The sequence below is a fragment of the Aythya fuligula genome, chromosome 1 (assembly GCF_009819795.1).
Source record: "Aythya fuligula isolate bAytFul2 chromosome 1, bAytFul2.pri, whole genome shotgun sequence".
In the NCBI taxonomy this organism is placed as follows: Eukaryota; Metazoa; Chordata; class Aves; order Anseriformes; family Anatidae; genus Aythya; species Aythya fuligula.
The window spans coordinates 88,964,173-88,987,070 of NC_045559.1; the positions used below are offsets into that span (position 1 = coordinate 88,964,173).

At 39.1% G+C, this 22,898-nt stretch overlaps 2 protein-coding genes across 3 annotated transcripts; both read right to left on the reverse strand.

Moving 5' to 3' along the window:
- Positions 1-2,011: 2,011 nt before the first annotated feature.
- Positions 2,012-10,961, reverse strand: SFT2D2 (SFT2 domain containing 2). Of its 2 annotated transcripts, XM_032207918.1 has the most exons (8): positions 10,877-10,961; positions 10,577-10,663; positions 10,179-10,264; positions 8,968-9,049; positions 6,999-7,034; positions 6,821-6,879; positions 6,093-6,122; positions 2,012-5,457 (listed from the first exon to the last, which is right to left on the reverse strand). In XM_032207918.1, the coding sequence occupies exons 1-8, from the start codon at positions 10,937-10,939 to the stop codon at positions 5,418-5,420; spliced, it is 483 nt and encodes a 160-aa protein (XP_032063809.1). In that variant the 5' UTR covers positions 10,940-10,961; the 3' UTR covers positions 2,012-5,417. The 2 variants fall into 2 exon arrangements, with proteins under 2 accessions (XP_032063809.1, XP_032063810.1); XM_032207919.1 differs by lacking the exon at positions 6,999-7,034.
- A 325-nt stretch (positions 10,962-11,286) lies between these two features.
- Positions 11,287-22,690, reverse strand: TIPRL (TOR signaling pathway regulator). Its single transcript, XM_032190587.1, has 7 exons — positions 22,446-22,690; positions 19,340-19,519; positions 18,382-18,481; positions 16,759-16,890; positions 16,260-16,355; positions 15,474-15,536; positions 11,287-14,312 (listed from the first exon to the last, which is right to left on the reverse strand). The coding sequence occupies exons 1-7, from the start codon at positions 22,544-22,546 to the stop codon at positions 14,163-14,165; spliced, it is 822 nt and encodes a 273-aa protein (XP_032046478.1). The 5' UTR covers positions 22,547-22,690; the 3' UTR covers positions 11,287-14,162.
- Positions 22,691-22,898: the final 208 nt, after the last annotated feature.

The following is a 22,898-nucleotide window of genomic DNA, read 5'->3' on the forward strand; positions in this document are numbered from 1 at the left end:
GTTCTTATATATGAGATAGATAAAATACAAACCACTACATTCTTATGTCACAGGATGACAAGTATCTCCTATTTCAAACAAAATTTTGGACTTTCCTGTGCAACAGTAATTTCAGTGTATTCAGCGTTGAGACACAACTTTCTTGGAAGAAATTAGAAAAGACATGTAAGTAATTGGAAACTTAACACAAAGTCTCTGATGGCATACAAGTGTCACCAGCACCCTTGCAAAACAGGCAGCTGTTTGGGTTTGCCCTGACAATCAGAAGGAAGTTTAACACACTCTGAACAGCCCAATGCAAGGCCCAGTACACTGGCAAGGGAAATTAAAACCACAGCAAGTCTTTGAATGCATATTGCACACAAACTGATGGGCTTTCTGAAGGTTTAAAAAAAGGTAAAACTAAAATCATTGCCTCTAACCTTACTTTTGACATACATACTCCTAAATCATTTTTTACTGGCAGCGTACATCTGTATTCAGAGTGTATGTATTTCACGAAGAACAGCCTGAGTTATGCTCCTTCGTAACTCTAATTTTTGCTGACAGAATAGCATCAGGAATTATTTGCTCTGTAGTATGAACTAAATCAACACTTTGTTGGCACAGCTAGGCTGACATCTGAAATTAAAAAAAAAAAGTTAAGTTGGGGGTGTTACTTTTATTACAACTTTATGCCAAAAAGATATTTTTTGAGCTAGTTTTACTGGGTGAAACAGCTGACAGAAGAAAATGAGACACACACACACACACCCCACCAAAACAACCAACCAAACACACACACAGACAGCGATTCCAGCAACATCTGGAGTCAACGTCATTAAAATCTTCATATTAACCACAAGAGCAATAAGTTTAATGCAATTACAACTTTATTAAGGAAAACAATACTCAAAAGTGAGGACTTAATTTCATTATAAAGAAAGTTCAGAAAAAAGATGTTTACCAAAGTAGAAATCGAACAGTGTAAATACATAGAAAAAGCACAAGAGCAAATGGAACCGGTAACAGTATAAAACATTGTGGAGAATTTGAGAGTTTCATTTTTATTTTATAAAACAATTTTCCACAGTTGTTACAAAATTTAGTGTTGTCTCATGACAGTGAGTCATACAGTTTTGAGAAAATACACCATTATTGTGCTTTCTGTCCTACATGGTCAGCGTCTGCTATGGTTGTAAACATCAATAGTTAAGACAAATGTGTGTATCAATGTCCCCCTCCTCCTCAGTTTTGAGAGTCAACAATAGCAACAGTGATCTTGCCTTCATTAACATCATTAAGTACCAAAAGCAAGAACCATTTTGAGAAATTTTTCAATTCAAGGATTTTTCAATCTCTTAGTACACAGCAAGAGGGTACAGCCTTCAAATGTGCAAGTTTTTCCACCAGGCAGTTTCCAGAACATGAGTTTCAGACCGCACATAAGCAACAGTGCTCTAAGCCTCCAAATGCATTACAGGCACAGCTGCAATCTACCCACAAGTTATGATTGATTCAGGCCTGTCCTGCACCTAGCTGGAAGCCATCCTGTAACAGTGTCCCCCATTTCCCAAACTTACACATTAAGTATCCACACAAAGCCTATTTTTCATGCAATTTCTTAAAATCATTTTAACTCTGTGCAGAAATCTCTCCCTTGGGCTTTGCAACAACTCACAAGCAATCTTATTACTGTAAATACTAAACAAGATCACATTGTTCACATCAGCATAGTAGAAACACCTCAGATAGCACCAGTATTCACAGTGAACTTCATTACATCAACCAGCAGAAGTCTGAAATGATGAACCCCCTCCCATTTTCATGTACAGAATCTCAGTGGTATGGAAACAGACACCCACCAACACCCATTTCCCTTTCTACTGTATCTGTAAAGTCAGCTGATCCCAGACATGCACATTTCATGTTAAGGCTGACTGGCTACCATTATCTGTACTACAAAGAAAAAAAAAAAAAAAAAAAAAAAAGAGAAGTGATTAAGCAAGTTGACCAACAACGAAGCTTTAAAAAAGCACTTTCTGGTAAAACACCAAACTCGACTGAGATGGGCATCCAACATCATAAAAGTCAGCCTTGAGTCAAGTGGTGTAGGCAACTGAGCAAGGACTTTGTGAAGGAAGGAGCCTTGTGATTTAAAACACAGACGTCTCTTTGCAGTAGAGCACATACAGCAAACATTTCTGCCCTGAAGGACATTAAGATAGAAAGCTAGAGGGCTTTAAAGATGCCCATCACACTTCCTGTCAAGCAGATAACCAAAGCTGATATCAAAACTTAACAAAAAGAAGTTTTAATGGCAAAAATGGTACCATGGTATAATATAATTTGGTTTGAAACTGGTCAAGAGGCAACATTCATATACTTGGTTACCCCTCGATCATATAAAGTATTTTAACAACAAGATAGAAGAATATTTTGATGCTAAACTTGGCAATAACCGGAATACAACTACTGATAAGTGAGTAAAAACCTAAAACATTTTGTTCTGACAGAGTTATTTTTAAATCAAAACTGCTTGTAGATGAAGTGACAAACCCTGAGTATTTTTCACATATTGGCAAGAATATGGTGAATCTCTCTTGCTGTCTGACCTTCATAAGAACAGAATGCAACACCAAAGGGCAACACAAACCCTAGTGGCAGTCTGGTAATCATGCACATCTTTGCCATCTCCTCTTGTGTTCCCTTCCTTTACGGGCACTATTCCTTAATGCCTCGTAACTGTGCTATGCAGTCAAATAAAGCTTTGTTCTTCTCTCTTATTGAATCAAAGGCTGTGGAGCTGGAATTATAGCTTTAAAAAGGTGCAAGTGTAGGGGGAATGCATTTAAGTTCACCCACTGTGTATCGGTAGTGAAAGAAGCAGTTTCAGAGCCTAAATTTCCTAATTCCAAGTGGTTGTGCTCACAACAGTCAGCTAAAAGGTTCCATCTAGCTACTCAATGAATCGAAAAAGCACTATGCAGCATACCCAAATCTCCTGTTTTTCCAGGGAAACAGCTAGAGAGTCATGGTACTACAGTCGCGCAAAAGCTTGCTAAGGAGTAAGCAAAAGGCTTTTTCTTTTTTTTTGTATGCTTCAGATTAGGAAGAGAAACAGAGGAGTCAAATTCCATTGTGCTGACTGCTGATAACCCTGGAATGATTATCCAAGTTAAGAGAAATTTCCCTGAGAGAGGAAGGAGAGATATTGTATGCTATACTTGTAGAGTTTTCCAGGAACACCCATAGATATAAAAGCTAAACAAATATTGGAATGTGAAAGGCATTAGAGTCGCATTTCCATTGCTCTTACACAAAGGAATTCTGTAAACATTATCAAAGTCCTAGTAAAACACTAACATGGGGTCCTTTGACAGCTGTAAATTAGGCTTTGAATCTACTCACTAATGAAAAAAAGTCACATAACTTATTAGATATTTGTCTTCAATCAGAGTCAGGGAAAACATCTATACGCATTCTTGAATTCCCAGTCTCTCTTGGGCCTTTACCTAATTCTTTCTTTCAAGTAATAGTCAACCTAATGATTTCAACACTAACTTCCAAATCCTAGGGGGGAAAAAAAAAAAAAGCACAGGGAAATAGCACTTGAGGAACACCATCCCACATAACAGACCCATCTCAACATAGCAATGCCATGTTTTCAAAAAGGCATTTTCTGTTCCAATGGCTTGCAAGAGTAACTTACTTTCTCTGGATTCCAGCTGGCTAGAGTTCCTCTTTTACATCACCATCAAAAAAAAAAAAATTAAAAGGATCCTGACAGGGAGTGGTACTATGTTTTATAAATTATCAGAAGGACAATTAAGTTTAAAGTTCAGAATTAGTTCAGCTTCTAGTAACCTTCTGAAAGCTGTAGAATTATTTGGCTTCACTGTGGGCTTATATTTTATTGTTGAACAGAACTAGGTTTGTGCTGCATTACAGTCTTTGTGGTGCAAGTCTGGGGCACGCTTGCTATGCAAATGCAATACAGTTAAATGACTAAACACTAGGTAGGTCTAGAAAGAGGATTCAATTCATACTAAAGTCCACTGGATAATTATCTTCACAGCCATCAGTTCCAGCAAGCCAGTTTGGTAATAGGAAAGGCAAGAACAGTTAAACAATATCCCACCTAGCAGAAGCAGAAACCTGTGTTCAGATATTAAACAGCTAACTACTGACATGGTTAGGGAGTAAATGATTACATATAGCTCAGAAGATTAAGAGAATGGAGAGTGGCCTTGGAATTTGGATACTGACCATTTGGCATTTGTTTGAAGCTGGCAACTACATTGCTGCACACTCCCTTTGCTAAAACAGGCAATAGAAAGTTGTATCTTCTCCACAAAGTGGAAGAAATTCACTAGCATATGAGAGTGCTTTAGGAGAAATGAAACCTTGATTTCATTTACAAAAAGATACGTTGAAATTTTAATGTACTCATAAATTCAGAAGAAAATGTCTTCTCCCTGCCCCAGACTTGCTTAAAGACTAACCCACTTATACCTTATCAAGAGAGTTCACCCTTTGAGAAAGGACCTACAGAAATTCTTTGAGCTCACCTGTCATGCTCTCAGCTTCACACTGCTTCTATGCAACAGCTGGGGAGAAGAGAAGCACCTCACTTCAATCAAAAGATTTCTGTTTCTTAGCTTGTATGCATTGCCATTATCTCGAGTCAAAAAGAACTCAGGTTCCTTGCAACTAAAAACTTGATTAACCTTACTTTGAAAGTGCTTTTCCTGTGGGAACACGTTTTTTGCAGATGATAATGTCCCTTCCATATATTTTAAGGAAACACTTTTGGTCTAAACTGAAAATTAAATAAATCATTACAGAATCAAACATTTCATAAATACTTACTCCAAAACAGTATTTTCATTTAGAATTAGACCTTTTAGAAATACCATAAGCCTAAATTTTTGCAAGAGGCACAAAAAGAGAGAAAACTCCAGTATTCCATTATTCAATGTGAACAGTGCAATGATTAAGTGATATAAGGCTATTAAAAAAAAAAATAGTTCTTCATAAGAAAAGAGCTAGCAACTAATCTCTTTTTCAAGAAAAAGTAATCCTCTAGACTGGCATGGTCCCATCAGAGTCAAGGTCACCTTTTTACAGACTTCACACATTACTTTGCTCATTTTGCAGAAACAAATACATGATTTTACATGAGAATTATCATAACCAATTCTGTATCTCTGCCCAGTACTTTTGCCAGACTGAACTTCATCACGTGAGCGCCCTGTCCTACAGACACCATTGCTTACAAAAACAAGCAATTGCATACACTGCTTTTATCACAAGGAGCCTCTAACAACAAGCTGAAAGGCACGTGTTTAAGACAGATTTAGGTAATTACATACACAGTGATCTTAACATAGTTCTACTGTGCTTCTTAGAACTTTGTGAAGCATCCAGTATTCCTCTCAGGACAGACAGACAGACACACATTTCTTCACAGCATCCCTACAGGCAGGAGAAAGAAAAAAAAAAAAACAATCACCTCAGTTTTGCTTCCTGATGAGACTGGCTCCATGCTGGTGTCGCAACACTGACTCTCACACCTCTGAAGACTGGCTGACCTTGTTTTCATTGTGCTCATACATTCTGCATGCCTACACCAACTATTAAAGGCAAGCGGGTCTGCTCATCCTCCCCCCACCCAACTGCAGTGGAAGTGAGGCCTGTCTCAAGGTGGTGCACTGGGGAAATGGGGGGCTGATGAGGTAGGACAGAGTGCGCTCAAATGCTGTAACAGTGCTCACAGGGCAAGAGAGCAGTAAGGAAAAAAAAAAAAAAAAGCAGTACATAGACGATTACACTTGTCCAGTAGCATTTTGGACCAGCATTTAGAAGGCAAACCTTAGGTTGGTCAGCACACTTAACTTATTTTTATAGGAAGCCCTCTCATTTTGTTACATTTAGATTGTGTTCCCCTGCTAGAGATGACGCTTATTCCTACTTTCAGGTACCTACATGCATTTCCACCTCCTACATCACCATGGAAAAATTTAAAGCCACATATTACAAGCTTCTATAAACTCGTCTTCTGTATCACTAAACTTCAAGACAACAAAAAGTAATGGAGTGGGGACGCTTACCTTGCAAAAGGTATGAAGGAAATGCTGTACCTACAAAGAAACATTTTAAAAAGTTACTCTTCGTGTCAGATTATATTGGAGTCAAGAAAAGGACAACCTGTGTTGCTCTGAACAGAGAGCTGCAAGATTTACAACCAAAGTGAAGTTCTGACTTTGTGAACAACAGCATCCTTGCAAGTAACCTTAGCTCAAGGGTTAGCTACGGGGGCACCTTACAGAAGCATGCTAAACACAGTTTTCCTACCCATGATATTCTTCAATGCTCCAACACCTACAGGCAGATTGCTTTTGAGGGCTGGCTAGTTGTTTATACCAGCCTTTGAACTAATCCAGGAACATTATTCAGAGCATTTGGTAACTTAAAGAAAACTGATGCTTAATTTGATTGTCACATCTGGGTCATTTGACAAGACAAGTTCAGGAGTCTCTAAAAGCAGAATACGAAACAGTAAGCAACATATGGATTAAAATACAAAAACAAGAGTTTTACCTCAAACTCACAGAAATTAAACGTATTCAAAGGTGCTTCTCCCAGAAGTGGAATGAGAGCAAAGAGCAGGAACAAGTCAGCTCTTCCTAGATGCATTGTCTTGCATCTAGGGGAATGGTGAGATAAAATTCTCCATCCCTTTAACTCATGCACGGTCAAAATCCACTCACAATCCCACTATTGATGTTAGGTGTAATAGAAATAAGAGCAGGGTAGGCAGGTGGGGGAAATCACTTACCATGCCAAGGCAAAATATTGTAAGATGCAGAATATGAGCGTGAGTCCTTTGTTATGCCACTGAGAGAAGGGCAAGGGGAAGGGGCAGAAACAAAAAAATCCGTGAGACAACCATGTAAGAATCTCATTTTTAAAGGATACTCCAGTTATAGATACACATATAGGACTCAAATACTCACCCAAAAAGCAGAACATAGTGTTAGTACGAGACACAACTAGAAGAAAACAAACAATTTCTATTAAACATACAAACAACTCTCCAGTTCTTACAGATGTCATTACACTGAAGTACGTTCCTTCACAGATACAGAAACAGATTATTTTATTTCTTAGTTTTATCCATCCCAGTATAAGAGTTCCCTTTATTTAAAATGCTCGCACTATTACATTTGTTAATTAAAGCAATGAGAAAACACCAGCCTGATATCTTCAGAATGTAAGCTCATGACTGCAAAGGAACGAGAGCATGAGGCTCCCACAGCTCATCTGCAACATCAGCAGGTTCCTGCTCCTTCCTACACAGTTCTTGGTGGGCTAAGCATAGACCACACTTTGTCTTTTTGCGTAAGACTTTTCAGTTACAACTGTAGTTTTTCTGCCTCTGTACATGTCACATTTCCTGTTGATTCTCATGGCTACCACAGCGCTGACGATAAGTAATTACTGAATTCTTACCAATTAAAGCCACAATACACTTTCAAGTACTTTCAGCTATTGCTTAGTAGCATTCCTGCTTAATATGTAGTCCAGCACAGGCAGTGTGTTCTTTCTTCATAGTCACACTGTGTATTTACTACGTTTAGAATCTTGGGGACTAGCGGTCCGTTTTGGATTATTTCCTGTTTTAACACTAGGTTTAACAGAAAATGCCTTTTAGCTCTATTTTTCATTTTCAGTTTAAGACGTGGCAGTTTATTTAGCTATGATAAATGCTGATACTTCACCTTCTTTCATCAATGTCTAACTCAGTCTGCTGGAGCAGATGTACGAGCGTGCTGCTAGATTATGATGTACATTTTTCTGCTTGAGTAAAAACAACAGAAGTATTTAGTACTACATATGCAAGACAGTAAGTAGTGCATGCATTGCCAAATCATATACTTCACCTCAGCCATGATTACTGACATTAAAAGTTTTTCCATTAGTTGTAGGGTAATGATTTGTGTGTTTGTCTACATATAACATACACCTAACACCTGGCCTTACTCCAATGAATGTTCCAGGCATACTCTTGAGTCCAAGCATCCTAATTGCATGTGAAACAAACACACACTATGCACTAAGCTCCTTGGCTGCTGCTGATTTGTGAGCATAGACAGGCAATTTCTTAAGCTGTATCTGTTGCCTGTTGCCTCTTTGGATGTTTAAAAATAAACTAAGCAGCACTGATAATAAGCGAAGGCTCTGAAGACATTCACACTGAAAAATTGGGAGGACAGTTTCAGGCAAGTTAAACCACTTTCCAGATTTTAGACTCTCCAAGAGAAAGCGTGAGAGTTTAAGAAATGTAAAAGCACACCCACTTTCAACAAGAAATTCTTAGAATTAACAGCAAACACTGCCCCCCCCCCAAAAAAAAAAAAAAAAAAGGTTGCCCACAATTCCCATCTTCTGAAGATGATAATAACTCCAAGAGCTGACTTAGTTGAATGTTGAATTGGCAGTTTTGAAACCTGAAGCTATCAAACAACTGGGATGATGTTATTTTTAATGCAAGGTCACAGAGATTCCCCTTTGCTTTGTCAGAAAATAAAACACAAGTATATGCAAAATAGGATATGTCTCACAACCTCCATGATACAACTTTTTAAAAACTATTTTCCTGTCTTTCATCTCTTAAGAAACCTGAAAATATGATGTGATCTCAAGAACCCTAAAAAGGTTTACACATGATTTACACACTGTTTACACATGGCAGCTACAGACAGTTAAAGCTTGTTCAGTATGACAACCTGGCTTCAGTTCAGTCTTACATAATAGGAAAGTGGTGGACCTACAAACACCTTTTCACTATAACAGATGTACAGGATGAACAAAACATCCTACCCACAAACACATCTTGAGACATAGATTATTGTACATGAAAGCACTTTACAGGGGAAATTGTTTACAAGTTAACAAGTTAAAACTGATCCCTTTGATACTTACTAGCATAACAACAGTAGCAATCAAACGGGTAGGCTCAAACATCCTTTTCAATTGCTTCATTGGTCCCATAAGAAAGAGAGTGCTGAGGAAACAAACAAACAAGATGAACATAAGACAAAGGCAAAAGTGAAAAAGTGATACTAAGTAAGATTCCTGATTAAGGGGAGTTACTTCTTAAGCTTGCCTGCTGTCATATAGGGTACCAGCACACTATGTCATTCTGGTAATCAGTGCATAACAAAAGGAACAGGATATACGAGATAAGACTGATTCGTGCTCTTCTTTGTCTAAGGTATCTATTCTATAACTTTACGTTAATCATAACTGAAAGAGTGTGATTAAGCAGAGCAGAACTATCAGGCTAGAAGCATAGGTCAAGCTCAGCTTCAGCTAGATCATTCCTGACAGGTGCTTTTATAACTTGCTCTTCAAAAATACTACCCACAGAGGCTCTCTGCATGGATTGACAGGTAATCCATCTCCGTTCCTCTATCATAAAGGGTCATATTGATGCCTGAATCTACCCTCTGATCCCTCACCAGATCTGCAGCCCTGATGATAGATACTGCATGAAGTAAATCAGGTGAAAGTTTAGATAAAGTGCTATTTCTTTTGCATAAAAAATTTCTCATGTGCAGCTACTATATTATTTCCAATTCCATTCCTTGTACTTTCTAACATCTTGCTAAAGTTCCTCAATCACAGAAAGTCAAGCCTTTCATAAAGCCAGTAGAGCTATGCTTTGGGAACCTTTGCAATACACATGGGAAGGATATCGAACAACAAAACACTTCACAAACACATACACCACCATTATCAAAGGCAAAAGGATAAAGAACTATTTTTAATTCTATCTATCCTGGGCCAAAAGAGATCCTCAAAATCTAAACCCCAAAAAAATCAATGCTCAAAGCATGAGTTTTATTCTTTGGTTGTGGTGTTTTTTTTTTGTTGTTTGTTTTTAATTGGTGAGTAACTTTAACCTGGAGTGAACTGCATTGCTAATAACAATAAACAAAAGAAAAATTTTCTTTACCATTTCATGGCACTGCTGAGATGTTGTCTTTAAAATTTAGCAAAAAGATAATGACCTACGTAGGCAAATATTCACATACAAACAACACAACTTTTTTTACTACTTATGCACCTGCATAAGGTAGGTGCATAGGTCTCTCACCTTTATTACGGAACTAATACGAATAGATTGTTACCTCCCAATAGACGCGATATTCCCCAACGTATAAAACACCGCAAAGAGCGTCAGCCCTTTCTTTGGTATCCAGAACAGACAAGTGCCCTAAAACGGAATATTTAGGAAAGAAGAAAGAAAAAAAAAAAAGATTGTTTTATATTCTGCAAAAGAAACACCAAGAGTCATGACATAAAAGATGTTTAGGAAGACTTAAATTCAAACTGCAGAATCAGACACGCATGGGGGGAAAAGGAAATTGCATTTATTGGCTTTCTTACTGATGATCCAAGCATTGTATTTAACTGGAACTGAGTCAGGTGTCGCCACAGAGACTCAAAAAAATTCAGCCGGTGTGTAACCAGTTCCCAGGGCTCCCAAAACTCTAGTATGGGGTCAGATTTGGCAAGAAGCCCTTACCAAGACAGAGAACAGGCATCCTATCGCAAAGCAAGCAACGAAGCCTTTCACCCTGGTGCCCCAGCCTAACGAAGTCGCATCGATGGCCTAGAAGCACAGAAGGGGGAAAAGCGCTTGTTATTATTATTTATAACGCGTTTTCGCCCCGCGCGGAGCGGCAGCACCGTGGGCCCGGCTCCCCCCGAGCGGCCGCGGCGGCCATCCCGGGCCAGGCGCCAGCCGCCCTTGGGCCGCCATCTCGGGGCGCGGGGGCTCCGGGCCAGGCCTCCCCGAGGCCGGCGGGTGGCGGCGGGGCGCTACCTCGGCCAGCCCGCCCTGGTCGTCCGTGTCCTGGCCGCTCAGCACCCGCTTCAGCTTGTCCATGCCGCCCGGCCCGGCCCGGCTCTTCCCCTCCCTGCTCGGGGACTACGAGCCCCAGCATACAACGCGCCGCCGCGGGCTACCTGCGCTCGGCAGGTACGGCAGGGCGCGGGGCCTGCTGGGGGATGGAGGCCGCGGGACGGCGCCAGGCGGGGCCGAGCGCGGCGCCTCAGGGCCTCCCACTGTTTGCTAACCTGTTGGTACTGGGACACTGCGAAGCTTTTAGACGTAGTACTAGCACAGACACAACTCCCCCCGTTCCAGAAAAGTCTCCTCTTATTTCCACACCTAGCCTGAGTTGGCTGATGACAGGCTAATAAGAATATATAGATCTTCTGATCACACAAAGCTCTGCATCACAACTCCTTATTTTCCTTTATTGTGCCCAGATAAGAACAGAACTATAAAACGACAGGTATATTTTATTTAGCAACACAGGAGAAAGAATATAAACTGTTGTGTGTATGTTGTAACAACGTGCTACAAAACAGCTGGAGAATCACCCCACTCCCTCCCTCCAAAATGATATACCCAAAGTAGTATTTTTCTCTGGCAAATTTGTACAAGAGAGCTTGCAGTACGCCAATGGATAGTGCTGTTTCTTGATAACCTGTGTAGTGTAACAGTGACAAAGAATGTTCCAAGTTTTACTTTGTGGTAACTGACTTTCCAAACACGTTCTTGTGATTTCTCCAATATTTGTGTTCCACTTAAATGCACAGCACCCAAAATAAATGGTTATCACAAATCTATATATTCAGGAGTCAAGCCCATTCAAGACAACTGCAACAGGTCACATATTAGTAAGTATGATGAACAAGATAAAATACATAATAAACTACACATGCAGAGCACCCTTCCCAAGAGTAGGTATTGATTCTGTGGGCTGCCCCCCAGACTTTAGCCCAGTGGAGATTGTTAGCATCACTGACTAAACCCAAATGATTTCCTTCATGCTAGCACAACACCAGTCACTTCCAGCTCTGATTTTACCGTGTGTTTTTACAAGCCTTTAAGGCATGTAAAGTAGTAAATGTTTACATTAAAAGAAGTGCCATGATTTACTTCCACTAGCCAACCATCTCTTCATCCCGTCCAGTTTGTTGTTCCCTTCCTTTCCATTCTCTCCTCATAGACCTTTACTGCTGGAGGGGTCATAACTAACCTTTTATTACCAAATTAATTTTGATCATTTCCATGCTGCATTCATTTACAAACAGATATGCACTTCATCATTCCTAAAGTCTTTAGAAAACAAGTGCAAGGAGATGAAAAAATAGAATTTAGGACTCACAAATGGGGAATACACAGGACCTAACCCCTACTTCAGGGCAGCCATAAGTTCACTCATGCAGTTTGCCTGATTATTAGTAATTTCTTTCAGAGACTTTTTAAATTTCAGTTCCCTTCGCTCATCTTACACTATGGATCATAAGTTTCTTTTGTAGTAGTCCCTTACAAAAGCAAGGCTAAAGGTCTATTAAGGGGAATTAAAAAACAAACAAAAAAACCCATTCTAATCAGCAACTTTTTTTAAAAAAAAAAATCCTCGTAACACTCAGTGAGGCTTACTCTCATTTTTGCATACAGGGAACTGAGGCACACAAGTAACTTCCCTGTGGTTAGAATAAATCAGTGACACAGGAAAACCTGCTGTTAGCTCCTGCCTTCCAACCGTATGATCAAATGATTAGACCAGGCTGCCTCGAACAGAAGTGAAACAAGGTGGGTTGTTTTATTAAGAATGCAGTCAGTTAAATAGTAGTACAATTGTATAAAAACAACAGTTTCTTTAAATGAGAACCATTTTTCAAAAGACCTGGTTAATAGAAACAAGCCACCCCAAAACTTGGTATTTAAAGACATGCAGTGTAGAATCTGAAGATTTTTAACCAAAATGTACATGTTCTGGTGTCCTGGAGCATTCTTACCTGCCATTGCCTTAAAGCACAAGGCCCGCTTTTCAATACTGCTTTGCTTCTTGCACTTCATTGACTGCAAGAAGCAAACCTACACGTCTAGCTCCCCCAATCTTAGACCAAACCATTCACGTAATTTAGGATTTCCAAAAGCAACAGAATAATTTAAAGTTTAATCCACAAATTACTGATTTAAAACCATAACTGTATATGCGATCACACTTCTATTGATATTACAATTTAAAGAATTTTAAAAATAAACCAAAAAAAATTACATATCTGAAATATAGGCTAGTATCCTTTTAAGGCCATTAAAGCTCCCGTTTCTCAATTTGTAATACCAGCATCCGTTAGGGGTTGAAGATTAAAAAGCCCTCTTTTCCTCAGCCATAAGCCACACTAATTTAGCAAATTGAATATCAGAACAGTATAACCATCATACACGGGCACCATCTGGTATGTCCAACAGAAGGTAAATACAGTACAATGCATTTCCAATACAGCGTGACTGTAGCAGCACAGAGACCCCAAGTAATAGTCTCCAGAACTGCCTAGAGAAATCTGGCTGACGTCAAACTATGCTAGTATTTGTGAAGAGACTTACCAGTTTTTGTGTCTGTTAAATCTCCAGCTTGTCTCCTGCTCTGAAGAGAATGTCTTACAAGTAAGGTAATTTTACCTTTATAAAGTGTCAAACAAATACAACTTTTCACTTCTCCTTAAAGCTATTCTCAGATGAAATGAATATTCTGAAGTTAGAAATCTGGATCAAAGGTTCTAAGAAATAACTTGATTGGTTATCAGCTCACAGTAGAGGAAACCAAGCAAAAAGCATAGTTCAGGACTGAAAGCTCATAACATATGCAGAGGAATTTTATTTATTTTTACTGTAGACAATTTTTCAATAAAAATAAAATTAAGCCAATTTTATGTCTCTAGTAGTCTTTTGGCATCTGAGGGAGCAAATAACAGAATCTTCACAGAAGTGTTTGTGTTGGAGAGTCCAGGCAATATCCTGCCTAAGTGGTGAACTGAAGAGAACCTAGACTCTGAATTGTGAGAGTCCTCCAATGCCACTGAAGGCTGTAATTCACCATCAGTCTATCAGATAACTCCAGATACAAGTTTAAAATAAACAAAGATCAAAAAATATTAGCAAAACCTGCTTGAAATGAATCCTGTTTTCTTTTAGGGCTACAGAAAAATTAGCCAAATACTTTATTCCACTAGTAGTGAAACCGTGCCCCTGGTAATGGCTACACAATCACATGATCTCCAGTCGAATTCAAGTCCATATAAAGTCACATTTATTTAGACTTAACACACGTGGTTTCCAGTGATGCTTCTGGGTTAGGCTCCAACTTCTCTGGGAATTCTAGCTTTTCACAGATCGTCTCCTTTATGGGTAGATACTGAGAGATCTCGTTAGGTTCCGTGAACAGGGAAGGTGGTACGTGCTAAGAAGCAAAAATTTTAGACAAAATGAGTGGGGAGGCTAAAAAAAGGGGAAGGGGAATCCCAAAAGCAAACTTTTATGGACAGTTTATCTCTAATTCACCTAATTTAAACACTTGAAGTCAGATATCATTAGAGAAATTTGTGTTACAACTTCAAATACACATACATACAACCTCTTCCTTCATGCATGTATCAGTAGGTTAAAGAAAGGTATTTGATATTTTTAAGCAGCAGATTGTATGACCACAAAAAAGTCAGGGACATTCCAAATCTACAACGTTCATCATTTGAATGTAAGAAACTCTTTGAGAGTCTGTTTTTGGAAGAGACTAAAATGGCCACAACAGACCCCATGTTTAATGTCTTCTAGTCATTGTAATACATTTGCTGGAGTTGTTCAGATTTAGCCATTAATAATTGGTATTTCAACACAGGTCTTAGTTTTACGAAGTCTACTACAGACATTGTTTAGCTTCTTATATGAAATACTAGAACTCACTGGATTTTAGTTTAATATTTGAAGAAATTAATTGGTTTAAGCTAATTTGTATCTTTCTCTGTAGATTCCTCTAGACAACATAGTTTCAACACATACAAGACAATCGACAGAAAAACAGGAGACATTTTTACAGGTGAAGATAAAAAAAAAAAAAAAAAGAAGGAAAGTAACATGAGTACCTAAAATCAGATATTGGGTCAAGAATAAAAATCAATTGTGGCACATTTGGAGTTGCAACTATTCTGAGCCACTGATGGAGTTTTATGATGAACTATTAAAGCTATTTGAGAAAAAATGAGTTTGTACCATCAAACAGATTTTATCCCCTAATACTACTTGTGAGCATATAACCAGCCCTGAAATTAAACACCATGGGAAATAGACAACCTGATTTTATGGCTGAACAGTTTTAAGAAATAAAATTTAAAAACTGTTAACTCAAAAGTAGAAAATATAATCCAATATCTTGTAATGTGATCAGTAACTCATCTACAAATGCAAATCTGCCCCGAAATCCCTAAAATAAATGCTACAGAAGTAGGACCTTCCCTCGGTTTAGACTGCAAACCTTTCAAAAGAACAACTTAGGTTGTTTTATGGTCCACACAGTAAATATTATTTCAAAAAGCAGACAGGAAAAAAAAAATAAAAAATTTAATACCTTTAAACTTGATATTTTGCTTTCCCTGGATGTATATTCTCGCAACATGTAAGCCTTGTCAGCCTAATGGGGAAAAAATGCAAAAATTAGTTACAAAATTATCATCTAATATCTGTGCAAAATGAGCACTGTAAACACATTCAATTTAGTAAACATTTGAGTTTGATTGACCACAGATTTTCACCTGGGAGCAGACACATATGTTCAAATTCACAAGTACAGAGTAAGATGTGTAGCTAAATTGACTTTTCCAAAAATTACCTTTTTGCATGCAGGCACACAAAAAAAAAGATTGAATATTCTTCATAATTTTTACTCAGAACACCTACATCTATATGAATAGAGATAGACAGAATAAGCAAACCACAACTGTTATGGTCCGTCTTATTTATGGGATACTTGAACTCAGCATAGAACAGACAGTCCTTTGCAAGATGAAATTTACAGTCATACACTAGACAAGCAAAAAAAAAACATGTAAGAACAATATCACACTATTTACCGTTGTCTATTTTTTGTCTTGTAATGCCTCTCTAATCCATGTCTGTCACATGTATTTAAATAATTACTTCACATGAGCAATAGCCCACTGTGCTCATACAGTACCTATCACTTGGTTGCTGCTTCAGCACCACCATAATAAAATGCACTTGAAAGTTCAGTTCAGGTAACCTCTATGGCCCAAAATATCAGCATTAAATTACAGGAATATCAGAAGGTCTTCTCTGAAAGTAACACTGCAAAGGAGCATCTGTAAAATATTCATGGTGACGAACATGGGTTTACCTCATGATGAAGCCTTGTGTCATTCATCCTGATAAGCACCCCATCAACTCGCAAGAAAAACCTCAGGAGCACAAAAAAGCTGGAAGGCATAACTCTCTGAAAAAAATAAATATCTTTGATTCAGCATATTACAAAGCTTTATTTTAGGTATGCACTTATTTACATCAAAAATTTACACAGATAAAAGATAGTATGAGTGAGCTTTCAGTTTAAAGTCAAAATTTGGGCTGGTGACACACTGCAGCTATAACTGGACAGTGGGGCAGACTGTTTCAAAGGAGTCTTAGGATGCAGAAAGATAGAAAAGATTGTTGCCTAGAACAACTGACAGAAAGATTTCAAAATTTTCAATAAGACTGCATTTTTCAGAGCAAGAATAAAGAACTTTTCATTTTAAACTTCAAATCCCAGAAGAACCAACATGCAAAAAGTGACTACATTGTGCATACATTAGCTAGCTAGGTCACCAAGCCTCTTTTATCCACCTCTCTGTACTCACTATTTTTACACTCAAACTTGACACTCCATGATCATGAAGTTCATCTTCAAACAGAAGTACTTCTTCAAAAAACATAATTTGCTCTCTGGCTTTCAATTTCTCTGTATTTATGTGTTCTGTTGTAGGAACAACCTAAAGAAAATGATTAAGAACAGTTAGTATATGTAGTTCGGTGGCAAGTTAGTAAGTTTATCCTGATCTTAAGAATCCTCCAGTTCCCAGTTTTCTGAAGGAAAAAGTTTTTGTATGTATTAAGCTCAGTGCTACGAAAGTCAAATAGTTAAAGTTACAATTAAAACTAAAAAGTTTCCAAGAGGAAACACTGATCAAAGCAAAAACCAAGAATGGAAAGTTCTGAATAAACTGTCCTCAGGGTACAGGTTTTGTAGGTTACAGTTGTAAACAATTCTGTTTACATTCTATATTTCAAAGCATTAAAAGATGCCTCATGTTTAACGTACAATGAGAAATTCTGGGTTATAAACAGTTTTCCATGCACTTGACATTTCTAGCCAACCACTAACCCTGAACAGTATTCCAAAAATAAAGCCCTTCCACAGAAATCAAGTACCTGTATTTCCCCCCCCCCCCCCATCTTGTGCTCCCTGTATATATTAATATTCTTTGGTTGCCTAAAGGCTATGGGCCAACAAGACAGTTTATTTTATGCTGTACTTTTAATTCCAGAGTAACTCAAGTGATCTGTAACCAACACAATCCTAGAGAATTAATATAGACTGCCTGGGAACTTCAGTCTAATTTTGAAGTAAATAAAGACAAAGGGGGGGAGGAGGGAACTGTCAGTTTAAATATGAGGAGTTCCTGTTGCAGAAAACAGAAGGCAATGAAAGCAGACAGATCAAGTTATCTGCTTTCACAAAATGGCAAGCAACACAGTAATAAGCACTATAGGCTCAGGGGACATCTTACTGCTCCCTACAACTACCTGAAAAGAAGGTGTGGGGAGCTGGGTGTCAGCTTCTTCTTGCAGATAACTAGTGATAGGACTAGAGGGAAAGGCCTCAAGTAGCACCAGGGGAGGTTCAGGTTGGAAATTAGGAGACATTTCTTCTCAGAGTGGTTAGGCATTGGAACGGGTTGCCCTGTGAGGTGGTGCAGTCACCATCTCTGGGGATGTTTAAGAAAAAGTTGGACCTGGTGCTTAGGGATATGGTCTAGTGGGTGATATTGGTGGTAGGGGGATGGTTGGACCAGATGATCTTGGAGGGCTTTTCCAACCATAATGATTCTGTGATACCAGAGAATTATGCAGCTGATACTTCTGTTGTGTGTGAGGAGCTCAGGGCCATCCAGCAAGCACTGAAGATGCTCACGTGCTTTACTCTCCCAGTAAATCATCACTAAAGGACACAAATGTTCCTACTTAAATGATCCTAACATGCTTAAAAACAAACAAAAAGACACCAAAATGAAAGTTACTAAAGTAAGGCATGATTTGATTAACAGAAAATGATGAGACATGAAAAGCCCGAACTATACTTTGAAGTCAGAAACAAAGAACCATGTAAAATGTTAAAGAAGCCTACTGACAGCTTCAGAAAAGTGTTTTGTGTTGGACTGAAACAATAAGTAATCAGCATTTAACAAGAAAAAAATGCTCACCTTTAACGTTGCAGTATCTCCCAGCAATGTTCCTTTGTAGTCAGTTGTGTAAGTCCAGTCATACGGCTTGACTACTTCCTTAGTGTGCTCAGTCTCACTCCTCAAGAAGTGAAAAAGAATATAGCGTATTTTATAAAAATTATTAAAAACCTTACAACCTCACATAAGATTATGTATTATGATCCCCACACTTCAGTCCTAACTCCTCAAGAAAAACAGCAGTATTGTCTGTACTGGACTGATGATGTCAAGACTTAACCATCCAGTATTGCTTCTTTCACAGCATCTGTGTTTTCATTGTGAATTAGAAAACCCTTACCTGAATTCCTGGGCTAATACTATCTTAATCTTATGAGACAAAATAAAGGTTTTTAGTTTGGTGTGAACTCTAATTTTTTCAACAGTAGTCATTTGTACTTTGAGCAGGCACAACATAATCTGCTGACAACACACAGAAATGACTAACACTGCTATTTGCCTTAGTTTTTATGACAGCTTTGATTTCTTTCCTTGACTTATTCCTAAGTGCTCTACCACTAATTTGGTAAATACTAAGCAGTACAATTAGTTCTCATGCATGGTAATTGTCCTGCTATATTCCTAAGGCTAAGATGTTAGACACGTACAGTGTTTTGCACTTTGATACACCAAAAGACACAATCTTGTAATCCTTGAGGACCTACAAGTTTAAATAAACAGAAACAGAACTAAGCCATGTTAAACACATAGTTTACTTTAAGAAAGCCAGGAAGCAAAGGAAAAATATAGCTGACCCCGTGTAGCAGATAGCATGATCACGGCAAAGAAAAGCTAGGTGACTTCTGTCATCAAGCACTATATCAATGGCAAAACTAAATACACTGAGGTCTTCAGGAGCCCAGTCTGTGACTTTAACTACCTTACAACAGTTTCACATACAACACAATAGTACTTGCCCACTGGTGATAAAATACTGTACCTGCTCTCTTGCCACTCCTCTGCACAAGCCACTTTGATCATACCTTGACAATTATTGACACATTTTAAAGCATCTGTTGCATTGAACTCAATTCCAAAACCACGATCATGCTGTATTCTTAGGACATTGTCTCCAAACATCATCTCTGGCAGGGAAGGCATGTGTAATTCTTCAGCCAATCTGCATAGAAAAATATAAGTCCGATAAAGTGAGATCAGTCAGCTATAGTTCAGTGAAAGCAATCTGTTGTGGAGTACATATTCTCTAGACCGAGTACTTTGCATGACACCATCAGTATATTTTTACAAAATTTTGTTATTTTCCCTGACTGGAACTGCTGAATCATTGATCTGAAGCGATTTTTCCACCTTAAGATTCTTTCTAAAGCTTTCCTTCTCCATCAGGCTAATACAAAAGCCTCATACAGAGGGAATCAAAAAATATCCAACAAGCATGAAGTAGCAGATTTCAACCTGTTGCAGACAAACCCCTGGATGGTCCATGAACTGTTTTTGCAGGTGGCCTAAGAGAGGTTTTATGAAAGAGCACTTACTGTCAGCAAGTTTAAATTCACTATGCTGTGGTCCATACTGTCATCTTTGGAAACTTACAAAAAAAAGAGGTTGAAAACAACCCTGGCAGAGTACATTGAAAGTCAAATGCAGAAGACATTTCTGTGCCCTACTACTTTCCCAAGCTTGCAGAGGACATGTACTGGTATTTGTAATCTCTAAGCATGAAAGCCACAGACCTATACTGCATGAACTGAACGAGCATAATCCCTGCAGAAAATCTGAAGCTATCCTACCTCACTTTTTGTTTTATATCCATTTTTATACATATATTATATAAAAATAAATACATACACATTGAGCTTTATACACACACTGAGCTTATTTAGCAAAAGACTTCATATACTTCTACAATTTTCTCACTACCACTAAGTGCTTTATTTGTCAAGATTAAAGAGAACAAATATGGCATCTGAAGAGAAGAAAACTCTAGGAAATACAACTAATTGGGGAATATACAACATGGGGAGAAAAAAAAAAGCATCCTGCTCACAACTTTTGTATTGCTAATAATGCATTCCTGAACAAAAGTGGTTATTTCTATAATCCTGCAAATGAAAGAACATTATTTACTGCTCTCTGTTCTTACTCTTATTATATTGGTGTCTTCTCCCACATGCTTGTTGATAGGACAAGGGGAATGGGCTAAAGTTGTGCCAGGGGAGCTTTAGGTTGGATATTAGGAAGAACTGAAAGGGTTGTTAAGCATTGGAATGGGCTGCCCAGGGAAGTGGTTGAGCCTCCATCCCTGGAGGTCTTTAAAAGACATTTAGATGTAGAGCTTAGTGATACGGTTTAGTGGAAGACTGGCTAGAGTTAGGTCAGAGGTTGGACTGGGTGATCTTGGAGGTCTCTTCCAACCTAAGCGATTCTGTGATTATGCTAACCAAACGGAAACATAGCAAATTTGTAGACCTTGAAAGTATGATCCTATGCTTTTTCCAGAGAAGGTGGCACTTTTCCACTTTGAGTGCCCCTCAATCTGCAAAGACCAACCCCAGGACAGGAAGAAGTTGTGTAGCTATGGCTCTTTTAATCCTTCACATCTGCAGAGGTTGCCAAGGGACCTTTGTGATTTCTGCTTGACAGAAGTAACATTTCTACAGGTAATAATGATGTTCTCCAAGCAATAAAGAAGGCAAAATGCCAAAATAAATGCATTATAAAAAGACGCTGACTAAAAGCACTTGCAGCTAGACAGTTTTTGACCCATCAAATTTGAAATGGAGAAATTGTTTTGGGTATCTCGTGTTAGGAACTAACCCCTGCACACAAACAGCTCATTCTGGATTTTATTTCCCCACTCTGCAGAATCCTCTCCTTTCTTTCAAGCTTGAACTGTACCCCTTGAACCTTTATTTTTCTGCCTTTTTCAACACATTCTGAAAATCTTTGCATCCCTGAAAAGGGATAAAGGTACTTTTTGAAAGTTACAGAGATAACGGTTGATTTTAAAACAGCTACAGTTAAAGAAAGAAACTGAATAGAACAGAAGATGAATGCAGCAGATAATTTGGCTTCTAGACTCTCTTGTTTACAGATAATGAAAAGAATTAACATCCTCCTGAGCTTAAGAATAAAGATCTTCATTTTTAAGGGTAACATCTTGCCCCAAAAGTCTTCACAAACTTGCCAGAAAAATGGGGTACTGTAATAAAAGGCCTTCTGCTGCAGAACACAGGCACAGTTTAGCTGAATGTTGAATCCTCTTTATATAGGAAGAAGTGAAACACAGGATTCAAATCTTTTTTTACCTGTAACTGCAAAAACTACAGCACAATTAGTTAAAAGTATTTAGTGAGAATAGATGGAAGAACATATCATTTTACACGTTTTGACACAGATATAAAAATAAAAAATATATTATGATGGTGTCATAATATATAAAGTTTACGTAGCTTAATATAATGTAGAAACAAAGTGTAAAACTCCATACCAGTGAACTTCAGCAAACAAATTTTCCTTGGAAAAACTGAAAGCAACCTGAATAGTTACCTTTAAAAAGAGTAACAAGATTTCTGTATATTAGATCCAGAAACTGAAATCAGTATCTGTCAAAGTCAGCTGCCACTAAAGTCAATTTAGCACTCAATAGCTGAACTGTTCAGTTCCACATTAGCAAATCTGACTTAAGTACTTGATGCTGACACAGCAGCATTTTCTGCAGCAGTTGAATGGAAATTGCTGGTAGAAGTAAGGAGCAGACATCAATTTTTAATGAACTACGCTGAAATAGGCATTACCGTAAGATGGTTTAGGAGTCTGGTGATCGCATTTAAAGGCATCTTAACGTCCCTTAAAAGGTAATTAAGAAAAGCAAGCTTCTAGTCAGGGGGCTTCAGGTCCAGGCCTCCCAAACCGTTACGCATCGTTAAAAACAACACCTGCAACCCCAACCACTCCGGTTTCCCCCGCCAGAGCATCCTCCTAGGAGAGAAAACCGAGCAAGACGACGACCAAGCGAGGCTCCGGCGCGGGCAGGGCCTCCCCCCAACACCCCCAGAGAAGGCCCATGCTGCCGGGGCCCGCCTCACCTCTCGGCCTGCGCCGACTTCATGATGTGCGTGCGGGCGGCGCTCAGCCGCCACGGCCCGAAGGTGAAGTCGCGCCGGCTGCTCTGGAAAACGGGGTGCATGGCGCAGCCGCCGGGAAGGGGCCGCCAGGGGCGAGGCGAGGCGAGGCGATGTGGGGCGGCTCTGCCCGGCTCCCTGCCGCAGCCCTAACGGCAGCAACGGCGCCGCCACAACCGCCGCAACCGCCTGCCCCTTCCGGCAGCGGCTGGGGGCGGCGCCCGAGCTCGCCTCAGCCCCGCGGCGCCCTCCCGCCCCGCCCGGTTGTCGCCTCGGGGTGTTTCGTGGACCCGCTGTGTCCGTATGGACACGGGGGTGAAGGCATCCCGCGCTGGTTGGTTGTGCTCTGGAGTGTTGTCTAAAGGGGATCTTCAAAAAGCGTCAGAATTAAAGGCAGAATTCCTGTAGAAAGCCCTT

Coding starts and splice junctions, on each gene's coding strand:
- TIPRL (XM_032190587.1), bottom strand. CDS start 22,546: ATGCACCCCGTTTTCCAGAGCAGCCGGCGCGACTTCACCTTCGGGCCG. Junction 18,482..19,339: donor GAGGAGTGGCAAGAGAGCAG/GTACAGTATTTT, acceptor TCACTTCTTGAG/GAGTGAGACTGAGCACACTA. Junction 15,537..16,259: donor ACACAAGGCTTCATCATGAG/GTAAACCCATGT, acceptor TTTCCCCATTAG/GCTGACAAGGCTTACATGTT.
- SFT2D2 (XM_032207918.1), bottom strand. CDS start 10,939: ATGGACAAGCTGAAGCGGGTGCTGAGCGGCCAGGACACGGACGACCAG. Junction 10,265..10,576: donor GATGCCTGTTCTCTGTCTTG/GTAAGGGCTTCT, acceptor ATTCCGTTTTAG/GGCACTTGTCTGTTCTGGAT. Junction 9,050..10,178: donor AATATCGCGTCTATTGGGAG/GTAACAATCTAT, acceptor TTGTTTCCTCAG/CACTCTCTTTCTTATGGGAC.